Source organism: Nicotiana tomentosiformis, chromosome 2 (assembly GCF_000390325.3).
Source record: "Nicotiana tomentosiformis chromosome 2, ASM39032v3, whole genome shotgun sequence".
Taxonomy (NCBI): Eukaryota; Viridiplantae; Streptophyta; class Magnoliopsida; order Solanales; family Solanaceae; genus Nicotiana; species Nicotiana tomentosiformis.
In genome coordinates this window covers 60,417,236-60,435,317 of record NC_090813.1, presented here as the reverse complement: position 1 = coordinate 60,435,317, position 18,082 = coordinate 60,417,236, and the positions used below count along the sequence as shown (strand labels likewise).

Sequence of the window (18,082 nt, the reverse complement as noted above, 5' to 3'; positions counted from 1 at the left end):
GGGGATGGTCGATGAGAGCTGTGGCTAGTTAGACCTATGCTCGGCTATGGTCGTACTACACCTTAAAATCATTTAGAAGTTGAATGGAAGAAATAAAGAACTAAACAAAACTATGAGCACCTTCTGTATTCTTATATACTAAATTAAAGAATTTTAAATCCAGAATATTAGTAATATATTCACAAGAAATCGGGCATGGGGATAATTTTAAGATTCTCAAATATTTGTATAACTATTTAATGCTACTTAGGTCACAGAATACTACATATAAGGCCATTTTCCCGGTATTTCAACATTATGAGGAAAAAGTAAAAGAAAAACAGTTTCCTCAGTCTATTCTAAGCTTGAAGGGAAAAAAAAAAAATTAAAAAGGAGAAAACTTGCTGCAGGAAGTGTCTCCAGATTGTCAACATATGCCAAAAGCAGACCCAAAAAGCTCCATGACTTGTGGTTAAACTGAAGTCAGTCCCACATATCCGGCAGTCAAGGCTAAAATGCAAGAAAAAGCATATGCACCAGCAACAATGACAGGTTCTTTTACCCCACATAACTCGAGGTGGTGATGAAAGGGTGCCATTCGAAACAAGCGGCGTCCAGTTCCTTGAAAATACTTTGTTGTCTTGAAGAAGGAAACCTGAGACAGAGACAAGTCTCTGTCAGTTAAAACATAAAAGTGCAGACACATTAATGAGATTATTGGATACAAACTAACCTACTTAAGAAACGGGTGAGCGAATTTAGGCCACAGAGGTGGACTGTAATTTCATTTTTACAAATATATAAAGATAGCAGCAAAAATTCAACCTCAACCGAGGTTCAAGAACAAGGAACACATCTCAAGCTACCTAATCCGAACTAATTAGAGTGGGGAAGGCAGTTTAATTAGCTAATTACATTTCTACAGTAAAACATCCTCAAAGCAATCAGGTTGCAAATTTAAATAGAATGATGCAAACTTCTCAAAATGTGAAGGCTACATTTGTTTCTCTTGTCCTAAAGACAATAACAACAACAACCCAGTATAATCCCACTAGTGGGGTCTGGGGAGGGTAGTGTGTACGCAGACCTTACCCCTACCATGAGGTAGAGAGGCTGTTTCCAATAGACCCTCAGCATCCTTCCCTCCAAGAACTCCCCACCTTGCTCTTGGGGTGACTCGAACTCACAACCTCTTCGTTGGAAGTGGAGGTTGCTTACCATCAAAGCAACCCCTCTTGTCTCCTAAAGACAATAAGCAAAAGTAAATTCTTGGAATTGCAAAGGGCATAATTTCTTTCGCCTTCTACATAATCTCAATTCTCCTTAATTCCCTCCATGACTGCATTTATGAATAGAAGCACTTCCATGGAGAGGACCAGGAGAGAGCAAGAGAAACCAAATTAAGAACCTTAAGTTGCATGGCTAGGTAGGTAGGTTGATAGAGAGGGAGGGGGACGACGACAGTATCAAAAATAAAAATGAAAGGGGGAAAAAGGGAGCAATGAGTTCCTCTTCCAAAATTTTAAATATTGACACAAGTAGATTATAGAAGCATCTCTATATTACATAGTTCGAACAAGAAAGCCAGAAAGGATAAAGTTACCAGAATCAGAAAGTGGACACTAGGAATATCGTATTTGCAAATAAACTGATAATTCATCCACAAGTGTTGAGAGAGCATTATCCATGAGCAAAAAATTACAGAATGGTTATATAGATACAGGTTACCTGCAGTATAACTGATAATGCTTCCAGGACAAAAACACCAGATGAAATGAACAATGGAAAGAACATCCCTGTACAAGCAGCCATAGAAGCAAGTGCGCCTCCTAAGGCTAAGGCTCCTGTATCACCCATAAATATTGATGCTTTGTACCGGTTGTGCAGAAGAAAACCTGCACAGGCTCCTGCCATGGATGCTCCAAATATGGAAAGCTCTGTTTTTGGATGCACAAAACCATACTCAGCAAGAATAGTGAAAATTCAGAAAATGCAAGTCTCAAGACACTGTTTTGCTTGGAAACCAAAATAATGTTAACTTTTTCATCACAAAAACTTCCGTTAATAATATTGAACTAGGTAACACAATGAAGTCAATACACTTGAATTGCAATGAAAGCCACAAGGATCAGTAGTTCAGAAACTGACCAGAACATATAGGAAGCACTGCAATCGACATTGCAATGAACGCCAATGTGGCAGTTCCTCCAGCCAATCCATCGAGACCATCAGTAAGATTAATTCCATTAGCCATGGAAACAAAGCAAAACGAGGTTAAAAAAGGATAGAGTTTTCCAAGACATATGAGCCCAAGAGGCGCAGGTAGGGGAACCACTGCTTTCCTGCATACACATAGAAGATGTTAATCTTACATGATATGGAACCAATTTCCATGCATATACCACGTAGGATTTAATATTGGCCGAGAAAGAAGAGATTTCTGTTGTAATATACAGGAAAGCATGTTTGCATCTTCATTCTTCAGTAATGTTAGCAGAATATCCAGTTAACTCTAAGATTTCAAGCAAGGTTTCATAAGCTTTGAGTTCCTTATTCAAAAATATTTCTGTATTCAAAAACATCCAGCATTTGTCTATGCTGCTAGGAATGTTATCAAGATCAATAACTCCTGTTATTCTTTTATCCCCCTGATTTTGTTCCTTAAGTTAGAGAGTTCTTTATCCAACTATGGGATGTTGATACAAAATTCATGATGCGAGATTCACCAATTAGATAGCAAGTCAACGGGTGGAAATTCAGGATCTAAATTTGTTAGGACCTAAGGCGCACTAGTGACTAATCCAGTTCATCCAGAAGCATCAATTTGAGGAATGAAAATACATGAATTAAATCTTTTTAATATACTGAATAAGAAGAAGGGGTAGCCTTGGAGTAACTGGTAAAGTTGTTGTCATGTGACCAGGAGGTCACGGGTTCAAGCCGTGGAAACAGCCTCTTGCAGAAATGCAGGGTAAGGCTGCGTATAATAGACCCTTGTGGTCCGGCCATTCCCCGGACCCCGCGCATAGCGGGAGCTTAGTGCACCAGGCTGCCCTTTTTTTATACTGAATAAGAAAAACTTATTGTTAACATAAGATAGATTTGTGAGTTACCATCATAAAAAGGTTGATGAAATTAGTTACAAGAATGTATACATGCTGTAGGGTGACGGTATGTCCGACGTGTACAGCCAAAAGGAGAACAATGTCCCAGCAACTACCTGTGTACCAGAGAGGAGTACTGTCAACTCCAGAGCAGCAAGAGCAAAACTTATGATTTGAAAAGATACAAAAAAAGGAGTCACCTCCAATATAATTCTAAATCGAGCGGATAAGCCAACATTATTATTCCTCGTACTTATCAAGTCATCGAGTAATCCAATTGCTGCAAAAGCTAAAGTTGCTGCAGATGCTCCGAGAACTTCCAGAGAAGAAAACCCAACAAGAATTTGTGCAACAATTACTCCAATGGGGACAAAATACAATCCACCCATAGTAGGAGTTCCTTTCTTACTAGAGTGCCGAGCAGGCCCCTCCTTCCTGATTAAAGATTGGAGTTTTAAACTGCGAAATAATGGGACACAGACATAACCTACACAAGACACTGCCACTGCAGAAATGAGAAAGGGACGCATCAGGTAAAGTGGAGCCAGGGGCAGTCTGACAATCTTCCATGCACAACAATCCACAAGAGACAGAAGCACCGTCGAGAACGTTATGAGACCTATGTTGTTTAGAATGCCATATTTTGTCCTGCATTATATGGGTTTGAAAGGCGCTGAGAGAATGGAGAAAACTTTACGAAATTACCAAAAAATAAACTTGGTTAGAGTAATGCTAAACACACAGTCTTCATTCCTTTAAGCTCATCAGCACAATAGTTCTATATCAATAAATTATGAGATACATAAAATGCGTAGAAAGATATAAGATACCCGTTCTATGGGTACAAGCAGATTTACTTTTTTGTCTTGTACGCTCTGCCAAGCATTGATAACCGGTGGGCAGTTGCTGTTATGGAGTCATCGGCTGGATAAAACTGCTCCTTGGGGGTAGGCAAATCAACATCAGTGATCGGCTGTAGTATAATATCTCCATCGCTTTCTTCACCTTCACTTGCAGAGAGCCTATAATCAATTGCTCTATTATTGTCTCCCCAGTCATGAAGTGAAGAGACCCCAAAATCCTGTATAACAAAAAAGAAAAACACGTATGATACTGAACTAGTATTAGGTTTGTTCCATGGCAGCAGTAGGAAATGGTTATAGTTTTGTAGTGCCGTCTTATGCTAAATTCATTTCAAGCATTGGTATAGTTATATAACAATCTCATAGTCAAGCACAACAAGTTTTATAACAGTATAGTTAAAGGCTCACTAAAGGCGCACTTAAGCCCTGAATCTCGGTTAAGCTAAGGTGCTGCTCTTCGCCTGGCTTAGTTGGCACTTTAGCGTAGGCACTAAGGCGCTAAGTTGTGCGTCTCTACACCAATAGGCTCTGTCGTTAAGAACATAATGCTAGACAACAAAAATAGTTGACAACATTATGACGAAACTTTTAGCAATTAGGAATAAGACACTAAAATTTAGTATAAGAAAACTGGCCATTAATAACTTAAAACTACAACATTAGAAAACTAGCCACTAATAACTTAAAACTACATCATTTCATCAAAATCAGAAATTTAATATGGTTTTTTATCTTGGTTGATATGTTATTGTTTTCTTGGAAGTTTGAACTGGTAAGTATTTTATTGAAACAAACAGCAAAGCACTAAGAAAGAGCTCTGTAGGTACAAGTCAGAAAATCCCCAGTGCAAAAACAAAAAGAGAGGCACCTCCTATCTATACAGAAATTGATTCCTGTAGTGAATTGATGAAATCTAACATACTATTTTCATCATTTACATCCTGTTCATCTGTATAGCTTCATTACAGTATCTTCCATTCGTTTGTCAAGTAATTATTGTTTGTGTTACAATTACATTTTCAGATTTATTTTATTTTTCTTATCTTTTTCTTCCCGAAACCCGCACTCTAATGACATAGAAAAGAGGCAAAATCTGGCCAACTAATGACGCATGCCTCACTGGGAGTTTTTTCCTGTGAATGATATTTTCTTCTGTAGCTATTTTGTAGGATAATCTAGGGAATCGACCTTCTCTTTTTTAAGCACCGACTCGGTCAACCCCCAGTATCTCAAGCTCTATTAGCTCTTTCCAAAGCAATGACCTTGGCTTTTAGTCTTCCTCTATGGTCCATTTGGCAGAAAAGAAAGACAAAAGATGCTTAGAAATGATGCTGCCCCTGCACATGTATTGAAACTCAATGCGCTTAGAATATCTGCAATTTTCGTTCAATTGACCTTAGAGAATTCGTGCAGTGTCTCCTTGATCTAGTATGAATCTGTTTCTTTTCCTATTTATACCTGCATCCTTGTATGCCGCTTCTTGTTGCTTAAATATTTTCTTAAGCAGTCACTTGGCAATCTCACTCCAATCTGTACAAACAATTACAGTCTTCATATTTTCCCATCAAAGAAAAACTCCACTTGGACATTTTTTGGTTGCTAAAATTTTTGAAAAGGTTTTTCTTGAGGAAAATAGTCTCCTTTGTGAAACAACTTACTTGTTGTGATTATCTACTCAACTCTTACTTCATAGCAATTTGTCCTATCAACATAAAACATTTCTTTTCATTCCTTGCTACTTATAATCATCCCGGGCACACCTCTCCTCCCTCCACCAATATGATATTTTCACCAACATAATATCTAGACCAAAATGACTTAAAATATTTAACAACATTTTCTGTCGAAAACATTCAACACCCAACCAAACAGAACAGTAAATCAAAAAATATATCTAAACAACATTTTCTGTCGAAAACATTCAACACACAACCAAACAGAACGGTAAATCAAAAAAATATCTAAAATTGGTAAAGAACAGACATAGCTAAAGTGAAAAGAGCAGCAATACCATAACGACCAAAAAGGAATAGTATACAACTACTATTACGCTTCAGTCCCAAACAAGTTGGGGTCGGCTATATGAATCCTAACTAACCACGTTACTCCATTTAAGTCATCTCATCCAATATTATGCAAATACAAAAATATGTACTAGATGTTCTGTATATTTTCTAAATGTATGAATCTCTGAAAGGTGAAACCATTCCTAGAGAGTATAATACCTAAAGTAAAAGTGCTAATGTCTACAACATATGCTGAACTAATAGTAAAAAAGATAAAAGGAGAAAAACTACCTCATCCATTGCTCGAACTTGAAGAAGCCTAGGAGGCAAACATAACCCATAGCGCCTAGCTCTTGATCTACAGATCTATATCAATGTACAAATTACACCGAAAGAAGAAGAAAAACGTCAATTTATCAATAACCCACTGGAAAGACACGAAGGTCATTTAGTGTTTTTCAAAGTCATTTAAACATCAACCGCAAAGAAAGACACTGCAATATTTCACAAAATTACCTTCAAAGGAAGATGAGAGCTTAATTGGAGATGATGAGGATTAAAGTTGATTAATAAACGCTGAAATTTCAGATTCGGAGACCCTTTTCCATTCTGATAAAACCCAAGACTATAGAAATCAGAATTCCAATCTAATTTTGAAGCACAAGACCTTTGATATTGCATGCGTACCATTTTTCAAGGGTAAAATCTTAAGGCTTATACAATATAAATTAAGCAGTGAAGATCTATCCTATATTAGATTAGAATATATTATATATGTATATACTGGTTTGTTGAGAGGGGGGGAGGGAATATACTGAGCTGAAAAGGGGAATGTGTAAAGAGGGAAAAATTAAATATCCACCTGAACTTCGAAATCAACGGAAGAAAGCTTAAAGCTTTGCGGGAAGCGGTGGAATAACGCTCCACTAGAGCGCGTAAGAAAGAAGAAAAACGGGATGGTCGTTTGGTTGCGGCTGAGGAAAACTGTATTTTTTCTGTTGAGATATTTTCAGTTTTAATCCTTGAAATATTGATAGGTTCTGATTTAGTCCTTGTAATATCTAGTTAAGCATATTAACCTTCAATTGATGGAATATATACTTTTGATCATTGTGCTTTTGAATTCTCATAAATCTAACAAATTATTAATCGTTAAACTATTTAATTACTCATCTATTTTGTAAATTTATAAATTTACAATAAAAGTTTTCTTTAAAATAATTTAAATATTGTATTTTCTATGTAAATTGAAGAAAATAATACATTTTAATTAATTCAAGTTAAACATACCTCGTGAAATATCACAAGAACCAAAATTAAAATTTATTTATAATTGAGGGATCAAAAATGCAGTTAACTCTGTCTTTTCTTTCTCGGATGATGTATTATATTATACGTTTTGTTCTTTAAAAAACAAAAAACAAAAATTATTTGTTAAGTGTATGCTCTAAGACCTAAGTATCAAAGGATGAAATGATGCCAAATCTTTCACTTTGTCATTAGTTTTTAAAAGCTTACATAAACCGTTTGAAGCATTTCTGAGGAGTCCATTACTCAAATGGTCACTGAACTATCCCTAATTATCTAGTAAAGTCATTTTTCTTTCGTTTATAACAAAAAAATCACTTAACTATGCCTATAGCACTCAGAAGGTCACTCAACTAAATTTCTCAAACTTTTGATGGCTAAATATCTATTTTACCCTCTAAATTTTTATTTTTATATATTTTTTAAATATTATAATTTTTTTCTTTTTAATCTATATTATGAACTTACCTATAGAACAAATAAATTTTATTATAAAGTAAAAGAAAGTGTAAAATATTTTTTTATGCATATATAATATTGAAATAATAAATAATTGGGCATAAATTTTAAATATATAATATATATTATAAACTATATCTCTATTTTAAATTTTTTATATTAAACGTATGGAATATAAGTTTTAAAAGTTTTTATTCTATTTTATTTCAATTTTATAATTTTTTTTGAGTTTTTGTCATTATTATCAAAATCATTTCTAATTAAATTTTTTATTGTGCTCAATTATTTTATTATTCTAACATTATATATGCTTGAAAAATATTTTGTACGTTTTACTTTATGAATAAATTTATTTGCTTTATAAGTAAGTCCATAATATAAATTAAAAATAAAAAATAATATTCAAAATATAAAAGAAAGAAGATAAAGGTTGACAATTTAAAGGGCAAAATAGGTATTTGACCATTAAAAGTTTGAGAAATTTGGTTGAGTGACCTTCTGAGTGCTATAGGCATAGTTAAGTGATTTTTCTGTTACAAATGAAAGAAAAATGATTTTACCAGATAATTATGGATAGTTGAGTGACCATTTGAGTAATGGACACCGTTTCTGAGAGACTTTGTAAGTTATGCAAAGTGTAATTTAGGCTAATATGACTCCAAATCATTAATCTGACTAGAAAATTTAGTTCATAATGAAATTTTGCTAACAAGTCGAACTAATTGACAAAACCAGCAAGAGTATAAACCAAGAGCTTAAAGCACTCAAGAGAGCAAGAGATCCAAGATAATTAGATTTAAGATCGAATACATACACTGCAAACTTAGTCAATATAAGAAGAGTGAACTTCATGAGGTGAGATTAAAATAGGTTATGGTGCTTAAATACAAATAACTTAAATATCTAGGCTCGTTACTCTAGGAGAATGAATTGATAGATGCGGACGTAACATATAGAATCAAAGTCAAATGGTTAAAAATGAGAAATGCCCAATACACATCGACAAAATGAGTATTGACGAAATGCGGATGTTAAATCCTTTCCTTGGTACAAATTCTAAAAATCTCATATATAAATTACCAATCCAATGGAGGATTTGATTACAAATTTAAGTCTGATATTCTTCTTTTCTTTGCTAGATATGAGTCAAGGTCTATAACACTCTCACAAATGGGGATTGGGGACGACTGATATAATGCACAAAATAATATGAACGATCATCAACAACAAAAAAATAGTTGTCTTTTCCTGAGAGCTCATTTTAGATTATCTTACTTTCAGATAAGGTTGATAAGGCAGGTGATAGACGTTCGGTTGCTATATGTCGTTTTTCTTAATGGATCAGTAATAACTAAATGTATATCTCATCAGAATAAAGTATTTTGCTATAGTATGAAGTTCCATTATGGATAACATTTTATTGCTTTTTCTTAGGAGTAAATCCTTACACTCGGTCTGTTTGTATGTCTGGTTGTTCAAGAATTGCACTAGGTTTCTCTACAACCAAAATTTTAAATGTTCCAAGTGTAAACCTTATAACTTGTTATGCTCTCCAATTTCCATAAAAAAAGATTGATGATCTTTCTCATGCACACGAAGGGATTAGAGTATGGTGTTATTCTGAAAATTGGATTGCACATAAGATAGTAAATCATTGCATCACAATGCAAATTTAGAACATATCGGCTAAACCCTTAAATCTACTGCACAAAACAAGGACATCATAATTGCCACCCAAATTCAGTCTTCAATAACATAATGGTACATAAAACAAACATAAGATTATATACCTCTGTCCCTAGGAACCCTCAATAACACGGTGAGGAGTTCATTTGCAAACTCGAGGTGCAACCAACAGTATTCATAATCCAACCATTTTCCAACGGTATTATCACATCGACAACATAGCAACAAAATCCACAAACATTTGACAAAACACCATTAGCTTGGAGATGAAGAAAGAGGTCGGCCGCGACCCATAGCAAACCCTCTGGTTCCATCAGGCATTCTTGGACCAGGAGGAGGTTTAGATGGTTCAACCGCATGATTGTAAGAAGTAGTTCCATGGCCTGGTGATGTTTAAACAACAATAAGATCAACTTCAAGAAAATTAGTAGAAGCAAGAGAGAAGACAAGTGTAGTGTCCTCAGTTAAATTACCATGTCCGTTTGTGCCACGCTTGTTTCTTCTTCCACGACTTCGATTTCTAGTTTGCACCCTATGCTCATTTTTCTCCTTTTGTGCATGCTCCCCAATGGTCTCCTTTGATCGATGGTCTCCCTCCTGCAATGCAGAAAATATATATATCAAATATCGAAAACAAACATACTCCACGTCTCCTGAAATTTCGCTTTTTATTGATCCTCAAGAAACCATAAACTGCAGAGTTTTACTATAGCTATCAATGAACATGGCAGCTGGCCGCAGTGGCGGATCTAGAGTGGAAGATACGGATTCACCAAAACCCAGTAGCTTTTGCACAGACCTTGTATATGTATTGAAAATCCACAAAATATCTATAAATATTTTGACTGCGAACCCGGTTATTATTGTATATTAGCTTGAGGTCGTTGTAAGAGCCCATAAACTTTAAATCCTGAATCCGCCTCTGGAGCCTGGACAAATTTATTTGTCATGATTACAGCATAAGATGACAATGTTCAGGATCGAGTAAAAGGTTAGTTTGACAAATGGCATAATGGAAAAGAAACAGGACTGGCAATAGAGTGATTGATGGATAAACATAACATGATCGGGAGAAGAGGGAGCAAAACAGGAAGGTATTGTTTAAACCTTTTTGCTTGAAGGTGACTACGCTGCTCCTTTCCTTTTTCCCTTTAACTACACAATCAGTCTAGTCTGCGCATCTAAACTCTTTGTTCTCTCATTCTTTCATACTTGGTTTTCAAGAATAATCCAATTTAAACACCTTTGACAAACGTGTTGGTATGGAGGAAAACATTTTGGAAGAATGCATAAATTCCTCCCTTGAACTTGTTCGAAATATCAGTTACAAATTAAAATTTGCGGGTAACCTAATACTCCCCTGTTCAAAATGTATCTAATACCAATCTGAGTGGTGATATGACATATAGTCATATAACCAAATGAGAACAAGGGGGACTTTTACATTCGCTGCCATGCGTTGTTTACACCTAATTTGCTCTCTTTTTTTCAAGTATTTTTTCCCTCTTGTCCACTCTCTATTTTCAGCATAAATTTAGATTTCTTTTATATTCTTTTTCTTTTCTTTCCCCCTTTTTTTATACTTCAAATCCATGCCCTGAATTTTTCAATTTCAATCTAACCTTTTTATTTGTCTCTCATCCCCTTTTAATTAAGTTGCTAATCTCCTTAGCTCTCTTTTAAAAAATCTGATGCAGATTTAAATGAATCCGCAAGTCTTGTTGAGGTCCCAAAATCAACATCTATTTGTCTTTCATCCCCTTTTAATTAAGTTGCTAATCTCCTTAGCTCTCTTTTAAAAAATTTGATGCAGATTTAAATGAATCCGCAAGTCTTGTTGAGGTCCCAAAATCAACATCTCGAAAAGCAATCATGAGATAAACACCTTGAACATAACAAGAACTAACTGCCTCAAGGAAACAGGTATGGCAAAGTACCACTGAGCACATGCCTTTCAGCACAAAGGTTTTCCCTGTTATTTGATCTATATGAATTTGTCATTTTCCAAAAGTATATGCCTCAAGAGTTCTTCTACCATTTAGGAAAAGGATACATAAAAGCTAGTGTACACATTGGAGAAAAACAGTCTTGAATGGAAGTTTAATGAAATATAATGAAGTAGAATAATTTAAGGTTCCATCGGTTATCAAAAAAAAAAGGTTCCGCATTTTCGTGAACTCTCATTCTGCAAGCTAAATAGATGAGAGAGAGAGATCTTACTGATTGTTAACAAATATAGGAGGCAGCTTTAAGCTACGTGACATAAAGAGGTAAAGAAACTCAACTTATTGGGTTTTCCAATTATTGTGACAAAATCATTAAAAAGATTGAACATCATATCTTTTACTATTCTTTATGCTTTCAACAATAACATAATCAAGAACAATCTCTACGAAGTACTATTCTCCATGATTCACCTTACTTAGGACTCACCCCCTCAAACTCAAGGTGATTTCCAAAACACACAGAAAGCAATATATTCTAGGAAGATATATGGCAAGTCTCCAAAAGAGGAGATATGGCAAGTCTCCAAAACAGAAGAGATATGGAAAGTCCCCAAAACAGAAGAGATATGGCAAGTCTCCAAAACAGTAAGAGATACGGCAAGTCTCCAAGACAGCACTTACTAAGTTAAATTGGTAGCTGAATAGTAACAAGAAAAGTGCTAGATCAGTAACCAGAATAAATGCTAGAGAATAACGTTCAAAGAATGGCCAACTTGTACCAAGATAGGCAGTGTTATCGATATGGTCACTGGAAAGAGACTTGGTGCCACCAAACGATCATCAGAAAGAAGCGGCTACATCATAGAGGAGGCTTTAATACTATGTGAAAGAAAAGAAGAAGAGAGAATAATCTTTTCGGCAGATAACGACAAAACAACTTATAAGAAGGCTCTTCATATAGGATTTTTGAGCTAATGAAATAAAGGAAAGCTTTTATTTTTGGGATTAGTAATCATTTTGACATGATCATCAAGAATATTCTACACTACATCCTTAATTCTAACATCCTGACTTTCAGCACTCATCTTTCATCTACTTCTTTCTTAATTTGTTTCCAGTTTACCCGTATTTTTAAGGTATGTTTAGTAAAAATAAGAAAATATCAATTATCGAGTAGCATTCATCCTTTGTCTAGTCACACCTTTATTCATTTGTTTTCTAAACACTAACTCCAATACACTACAAATAAGCGACTGCATTTGGACATAAATCTAAAGATTGCAAACGAGATTAAGATTAACCTCTTCGTCTTGTGAATCAATATGATGCTCATTTGAATGGTGTTCCTCATTAACTGCCAGATCAGACGCTTGGATATTGGTATTCCTATCAGAATCTGGATAGCTCCCGCCTTTCTTACTTTGGCCAGGCTTGTTCTGAAGAACACGATGCTCACTTGAATGGTTTTTTACATTAACTGCCTGATCAGATGCTTGGACATTCTTATTCCTCTCAGAATCTGGATCTCTCCAGCCTTTATTATTTTGGCCAGGCTTGTTCTGAAAAGATTAACATAACATGTTATTGCATACATCAATGACGATATTAGCCAGTGTATAGGGAAAAGAAAACAAGGTGACAAATGAATTACTGTTTTTTTGAGAAGCTTGACTCGCAAGCCAAATCTCCAATCCTGTTCATCATTCAAAATGGCCACCTGAAACAACCACCACCAAAATGAACATCATCAGCTTTTTTGAAATGCCAACACCAAAATGAACTAGAAATAAGAACCTTGCTTCACACTCACAGCTTTTTCAGCAGCTTCCACAGTGTTATATTCCACAAGAGCATGCAACTACAATGAGAAACAAACAAAAAGAGGAATCAATAAATGTCCAAAGCATGCGTGAAGAAAGAAGATGCTGCCCACTTCAAAAACTTCTCATATATCCTTCAATGAGTCAGATGCAAACATAAGCAGCTTAGCAAATTGGAACCTCGAAAGCGATGACACTTCTCATGAACAACAGGGAAAACTGATATTCCAAATGTAAGCATTTCATCACTTGACATGAAGCTATAGATGTCAAATCTTTTCAGACCCATCCCATGCTTCAAACCAGTCAGGTCCTAGAAATTTTCAGATGCTCTGATGTAGCATTTGTACTTGCATACCTTACTACTGAGTAGCTTCTCCGCAGTTGTGCATTTTCTGGAATCTCTTTCAGTGTGTGGATCACGGATGGTAATATGCTTTACACTGGAAGTTCAAATATTTTAAGACCATTGCTTTTTAGAAAATAATAACAATCAAAAAGAAAATAGAGGAAGAAAGGGAAAAGAAACATACTTCCCAGCATGTCCAAATATGCGCCGAAGGTTATCCACAGAATGATCCTCGGGTAAATTTTCCACCAATACGGTACAAACCTAGACATGGTAAGTAGAAGAATAACTTCGTTGCCAATTACAGTCTAGATGATACTTATCGAGTTCCTGTAAAAGTAGAGCATACCTTGGGATCTATAATCTCACTTAATGGAAGAGGATGAAGTCGCTTCACCTTTGTCCCATCAGAACTTACAACCTCCAGAATAAGAAAAAAAGAACAAAGAGAATGAAAGACATAACCTAGGAATATTAGCAGAAAGACAAAGGCATTAAAAGGAGGACAAAGCAACATTCTTCATAGCCAACGAGAAGCAGTTAGACTTACAAGAAGAGAAGATTCCCTAAGTGCAGCTGCTATTATTGCTGTGTCCTTCGTGTGCTTCTTGACTTTTCTAAAAGAAGCAATTACTTTCACAGGGACTGCAAGATACAGTCATTCAGTTGAGATTTTAAGATATAAGAAGGCAGTGAAATGGAGATTGGGAAATGGAGAGGGTAGGCCTCTTGCTACAAATGCTAAGCAACGTTGTTTTGGACCACAACAAAATGGACTCTATCAGTTGGAAGGGGCACTCCAAGGGCATTTTTTCAGTTAAAAGTTACAATATGCTGGGTTTTAGCAACAGTGAGTTATGGCCTTGGAAAAAAAAAAAAGGTACAACATGGCACCTTTAAAGGTTTCTTGCTTCTCTTGGATTGTGGCTAAGGAGGCATGCCTCACAGAAAACAATCTCCAGAAGAGGGGTTTCAAGCTGTGCAGCAGATGTCCTTTATGCTAAGTTGTTCGGACTCGGGTGCGGGTATCCGATACGGGGACGGATCCGAGTATCGGATTCGGCAAAATCTAAATTTTAAGATTCGGGGGTACGGATCCGGATATGGATACGGGTGCGGGGATTCGGCTAATAAAAAATAGAGCTATAAAAATATTGTAAATTTTGAAAGATATTCTGTGAAAAAATGAATATTGTAGAATTCAATCTTTCATTCTCCAAGATGGACATTATTCTTTCATTGTCCTAAATCTGTTTTATTTTTGATTTTGAGAAATCAAAATCTCAATTTTTCTCCCAAATTTGTCAATGGACTCCGGTCAAAGTGTCCAAAGTCAGTTGACTGAATCCGTCCCCGTCTTGTATCGGTACGGCAACAAAATCGAAGAGTCTGCAAACTTAGCCTTTATGTGAAGAAGATGTTACCCACCTTTTTTTTGCATTGCAGCGTTACAAACCAGTTATGGAACATGTTCTTTTCAATATTTGGTATGTCTTGGACCATGCCTAACTCCATTTCAGAATTGCTGAAGTGCTGGACCAGGGAGGGTCTATGCAAGAAAGCTCAAAAGCTGGCTTGAAAGAAACAGTAGAATTTTTGAAGGCAAAAGAAGAAATTTACAGTGCCTTAAACTTAATTGCATTTTGTTGATCGCTTTTTGGTGCAAACTGGTTCTTGTACCAGATGTAGATGATATTTTAGACGCAATTGCTGATTTGCACAGCCTGTAATTACGCCTATTGCACTGGCTTAGTGCAAATATTTATATAATATATTATTTACCCATCAAAAAAAAATATAAGAAGGCATTGAAGTGCAGCGGTATAGGAGAGAAACTAGAGCATATAAAACATACAGACCGCAAAACAGTTTCAAGAATGAGTGCACATAGAGAGGGAGTAGGAAAACAACATGAAGCCAGTATGAGATCCTTGCTCGTCATAAATAAATAAATAAGCTATAATACTCACCAAAACCTTCCCTATCTCTCATCACATATTTCAACAGAAACTTGTCCGTAGGCAAATTTTCATCGCTGAAGTAATACTCAACCTGCAAGACACAGAAAATGTCAGGGACATGCTTTCTTCGTTCATGCTTTTATAATAAAAACAACCATGTAGTAGAAAGTATATGCTTTTTAATACTAATAATTTAGCACTAAGACAGGCAGCAAAGCTATAGCCACCAAGGAATAGTAAAAGGCTAGAGTTATTGCAAAACTCTAATATCTGAAGGTTGTTCACAGCAAAAAGCTCATATGGGAATATTAAAGTATGTATGTGAGAAAACAATTGCTTATTAACTAAGTCTTTACAATTTCACTCAGAGGCGGAGTGAAGATTTAAAACTTATGGGTTCAGGATTTTAAATTTTTTAAGTTACTGGGTTCAAAATTAATAATTTGTACATATTCAATGAAATTTTTAAGACAACTATATGGTTTGGACCAAAACTACTGGGTTCGGCCGAACCTGTAGCTTCTACTCTCCCTCCGCCACTGACTTCACTTAAAGAAAGGTCTCTGCAAGACAGTGAAATCATGCATTTGCTATCGATTCTGATAGATGCAGAAGATCTTTTATATGAATCACAAGGAAGTGCAGAAAATTCTCCGAAAGCCATAGAAATATCATTTTACAGTACAAACAATTCACGATAGTGCACAATTTACCACTTTGTTCATAGGCTCTTTTCCGGGGGTTGGGGTTGCACAAAAAAATAATAAGTTCCATTCCAAGCATTGTCCTATACTTAAAGCTCCTTTGCAAGTTCAATAATATGCTGCAGAACTACGAGAAAGGAAATACCTTAAAACCTATAATATTCAAACAACTTAGAAATTTCAAATTTCTTTTCAAGTTCTGTTCATATGTCAAGAGCCATATGGTGAGCTTGATAGGGACACCCAACGATAAAGAACTAAACTTGGAATCAATTTTTATTATCAAAATCAAATGGGCAAGTCTCAGATCAGATGAAGCAATTCCCTAATCTATAACTCCACAGTTTCTATCATACATAGCAAATACTTCTAACTTTTAAATATTAATCAGCTAATAAAAAAAAAACCTAACTTAGCGAAACACCTCAAGAACTACAAGAATCGTAGCACCCAAGAATACAGTTAAAACGCATACCGACCAAACACATCAATCCAATTGAATAATTTCACTGTCGGCATATCTACATTTAGGCAAAGTTTCAAACTTCAAAAGCATATTGCCCATCCAATTGCAAATCATCAATTTAACTGACTAAACTTCACTCCAGGACTTGACCTTTTAGCTTAATTAACCCTAAAACTCAATAAATCACCCAAAAAAAAAAAACCTCAGTACATAAAAAAAAACACCAAGAAATAAGAAAAAAAAAACCTGCTTGACGATCTTGTTACGAAGATCATCGGTGAGGAGAGTGGGGGTGACTTGGGCGTCGTGTTGATCAGACGGCTGAGAAAGATCGTCAATGAAGTGAGACTCAGGCGATCCAACAGGTGGAAAATCAGGATGATTATCATCATGCGGTGGAGATGAAACACTGTGAGAGTGGGAAGGTACTGGGATTACTCCTTCACCGTCTGCTTCCATTTTGTTAAGAGGAGAGAGAGGAGAGAAGTTATTTGGAAAACTGAAAGGTCAAAGAAGAATACACATTATTTTCTTCTTCTTCTTCCTTAGTTTCCTTGTTATTCTTCTTCTCCTTAATCTCTCGAAAGAACGCTCTGGCAATGAGCAGGTATATATATAGAAAAGATGAATTGAGACGAAATGACTTCTTCTTTTTTTTTTTTTTTCTTCCTTTGGTTAAAGTGAATCGTTAGTCCATTTTATTTTTTTTTGGTAATTCGTTAGTCCATTTTTAGTCAATTTAGTTCAGCTTTCAAACAGTTGTAACAGGTTAATCACCTTCATGATTTAAAATATTTGCTGACCTTCCTGATTTTGAGTTTTTTGTAACATTTAATTTAACTTATTTATTAGAAATGCAAAAATTACACCTACATAATATATCTTTACTAATGAACTAATGCACAGTAGATCTATGCCTAATGTAGCTGATACTTGAGAAAGTGATTTTTTTAATGAATCGTCCGGTTGAAATTACAAAGCAATTATAATAGCTGTGTTTATCCTTAAAATCGGATAACAATTAAATTTGTAAGTGGTTTTAAGGATATGTGATTTAGTTTGGCACAAATTGAGAAATATGAAAACTGGAGTTAGAAATTAACTATAAAATAAAGCAAACCGATATATCATACAGCTTTGGCCCTTGAACTAGGTTGCCCTCGCACCAACTTAGTATATTATTGAAGAGTAAGAACTGGACTACTGAATAAAAAAGCTTAAAAGAGAAAACGTAATATATTGATTTGTTATGCGTGAATCTGTACTTACAAAATGATTGGAACCCCCTTTATATAGTAGAGGAGTTCTACATATGGTACAATTCTAAATACAAACGGAAATCTCCTGATTGGCTAATCAACCAGTCTTGACTTGATACATGCCGAGATCTCCGCCACAATCCTCGCCCCGTCACGGATTCCTCGGCTTTCT

The 18,082-nt window shown here is 35.5% G+C and overlaps 2 protein-coding genes across 2 annotated transcripts; both read right to left on the bottom strand.

Annotated features, from left to right (window-relative positions):
• Positions 1-151: 151 nt before the first annotated feature.
• Positions 152-6,791, bottom strand: LOC104096435 (phospho-N-acetylmuramoyl-pentapeptide-transferase homolog). The gene is made up of 8 exons (XM_009602795.4): positions 6,469-6,791; positions 6,244-6,318; positions 3,941-4,164; positions 3,284-3,731; positions 3,135-3,199; positions 2,128-2,321; positions 1,708-1,916; positions 152-634 (listed from the first exon to the last, which is right to left on the bottom strand). Exons 1-8 carry the CDS (start codon positions 6,640-6,642, stop codon positions 452-454), a joined length of 1,572 nt encoding a protein of 523 aa, XP_009601090.1. The 5' UTR covers positions 6,643-6,791; the 3' UTR covers positions 152-451.
• Positions 6,792-9,420: 2,629 nt separating this feature from the next.
• On the bottom strand, positions 9,421-17,414 carry LOC104096436 (la-related protein 6A). The gene is made up of 11 exons (XM_009602796.4): positions 16,898-17,414; positions 15,491-15,572; positions 14,071-14,165; positions 13,870-13,941; positions 13,705-13,784; positions 13,530-13,614; positions 13,162-13,209; positions 13,003-13,068; positions 12,653-12,910; positions 9,879-10,002; positions 9,421-9,788 (listed from the first exon to the last, which is right to left on the bottom strand). The coding sequence occupies exons 1-11, from the start codon at positions 17,108-17,110 to the stop codon at positions 9,661-9,663; spliced, it is 1,251 nt and encodes a 416-aa protein (XP_009601091.1). The 5' UTR covers positions 17,111-17,414; the 3' UTR covers positions 9,421-9,660.
• Positions 17,415-18,082: the final 668 nt, after the last annotated feature.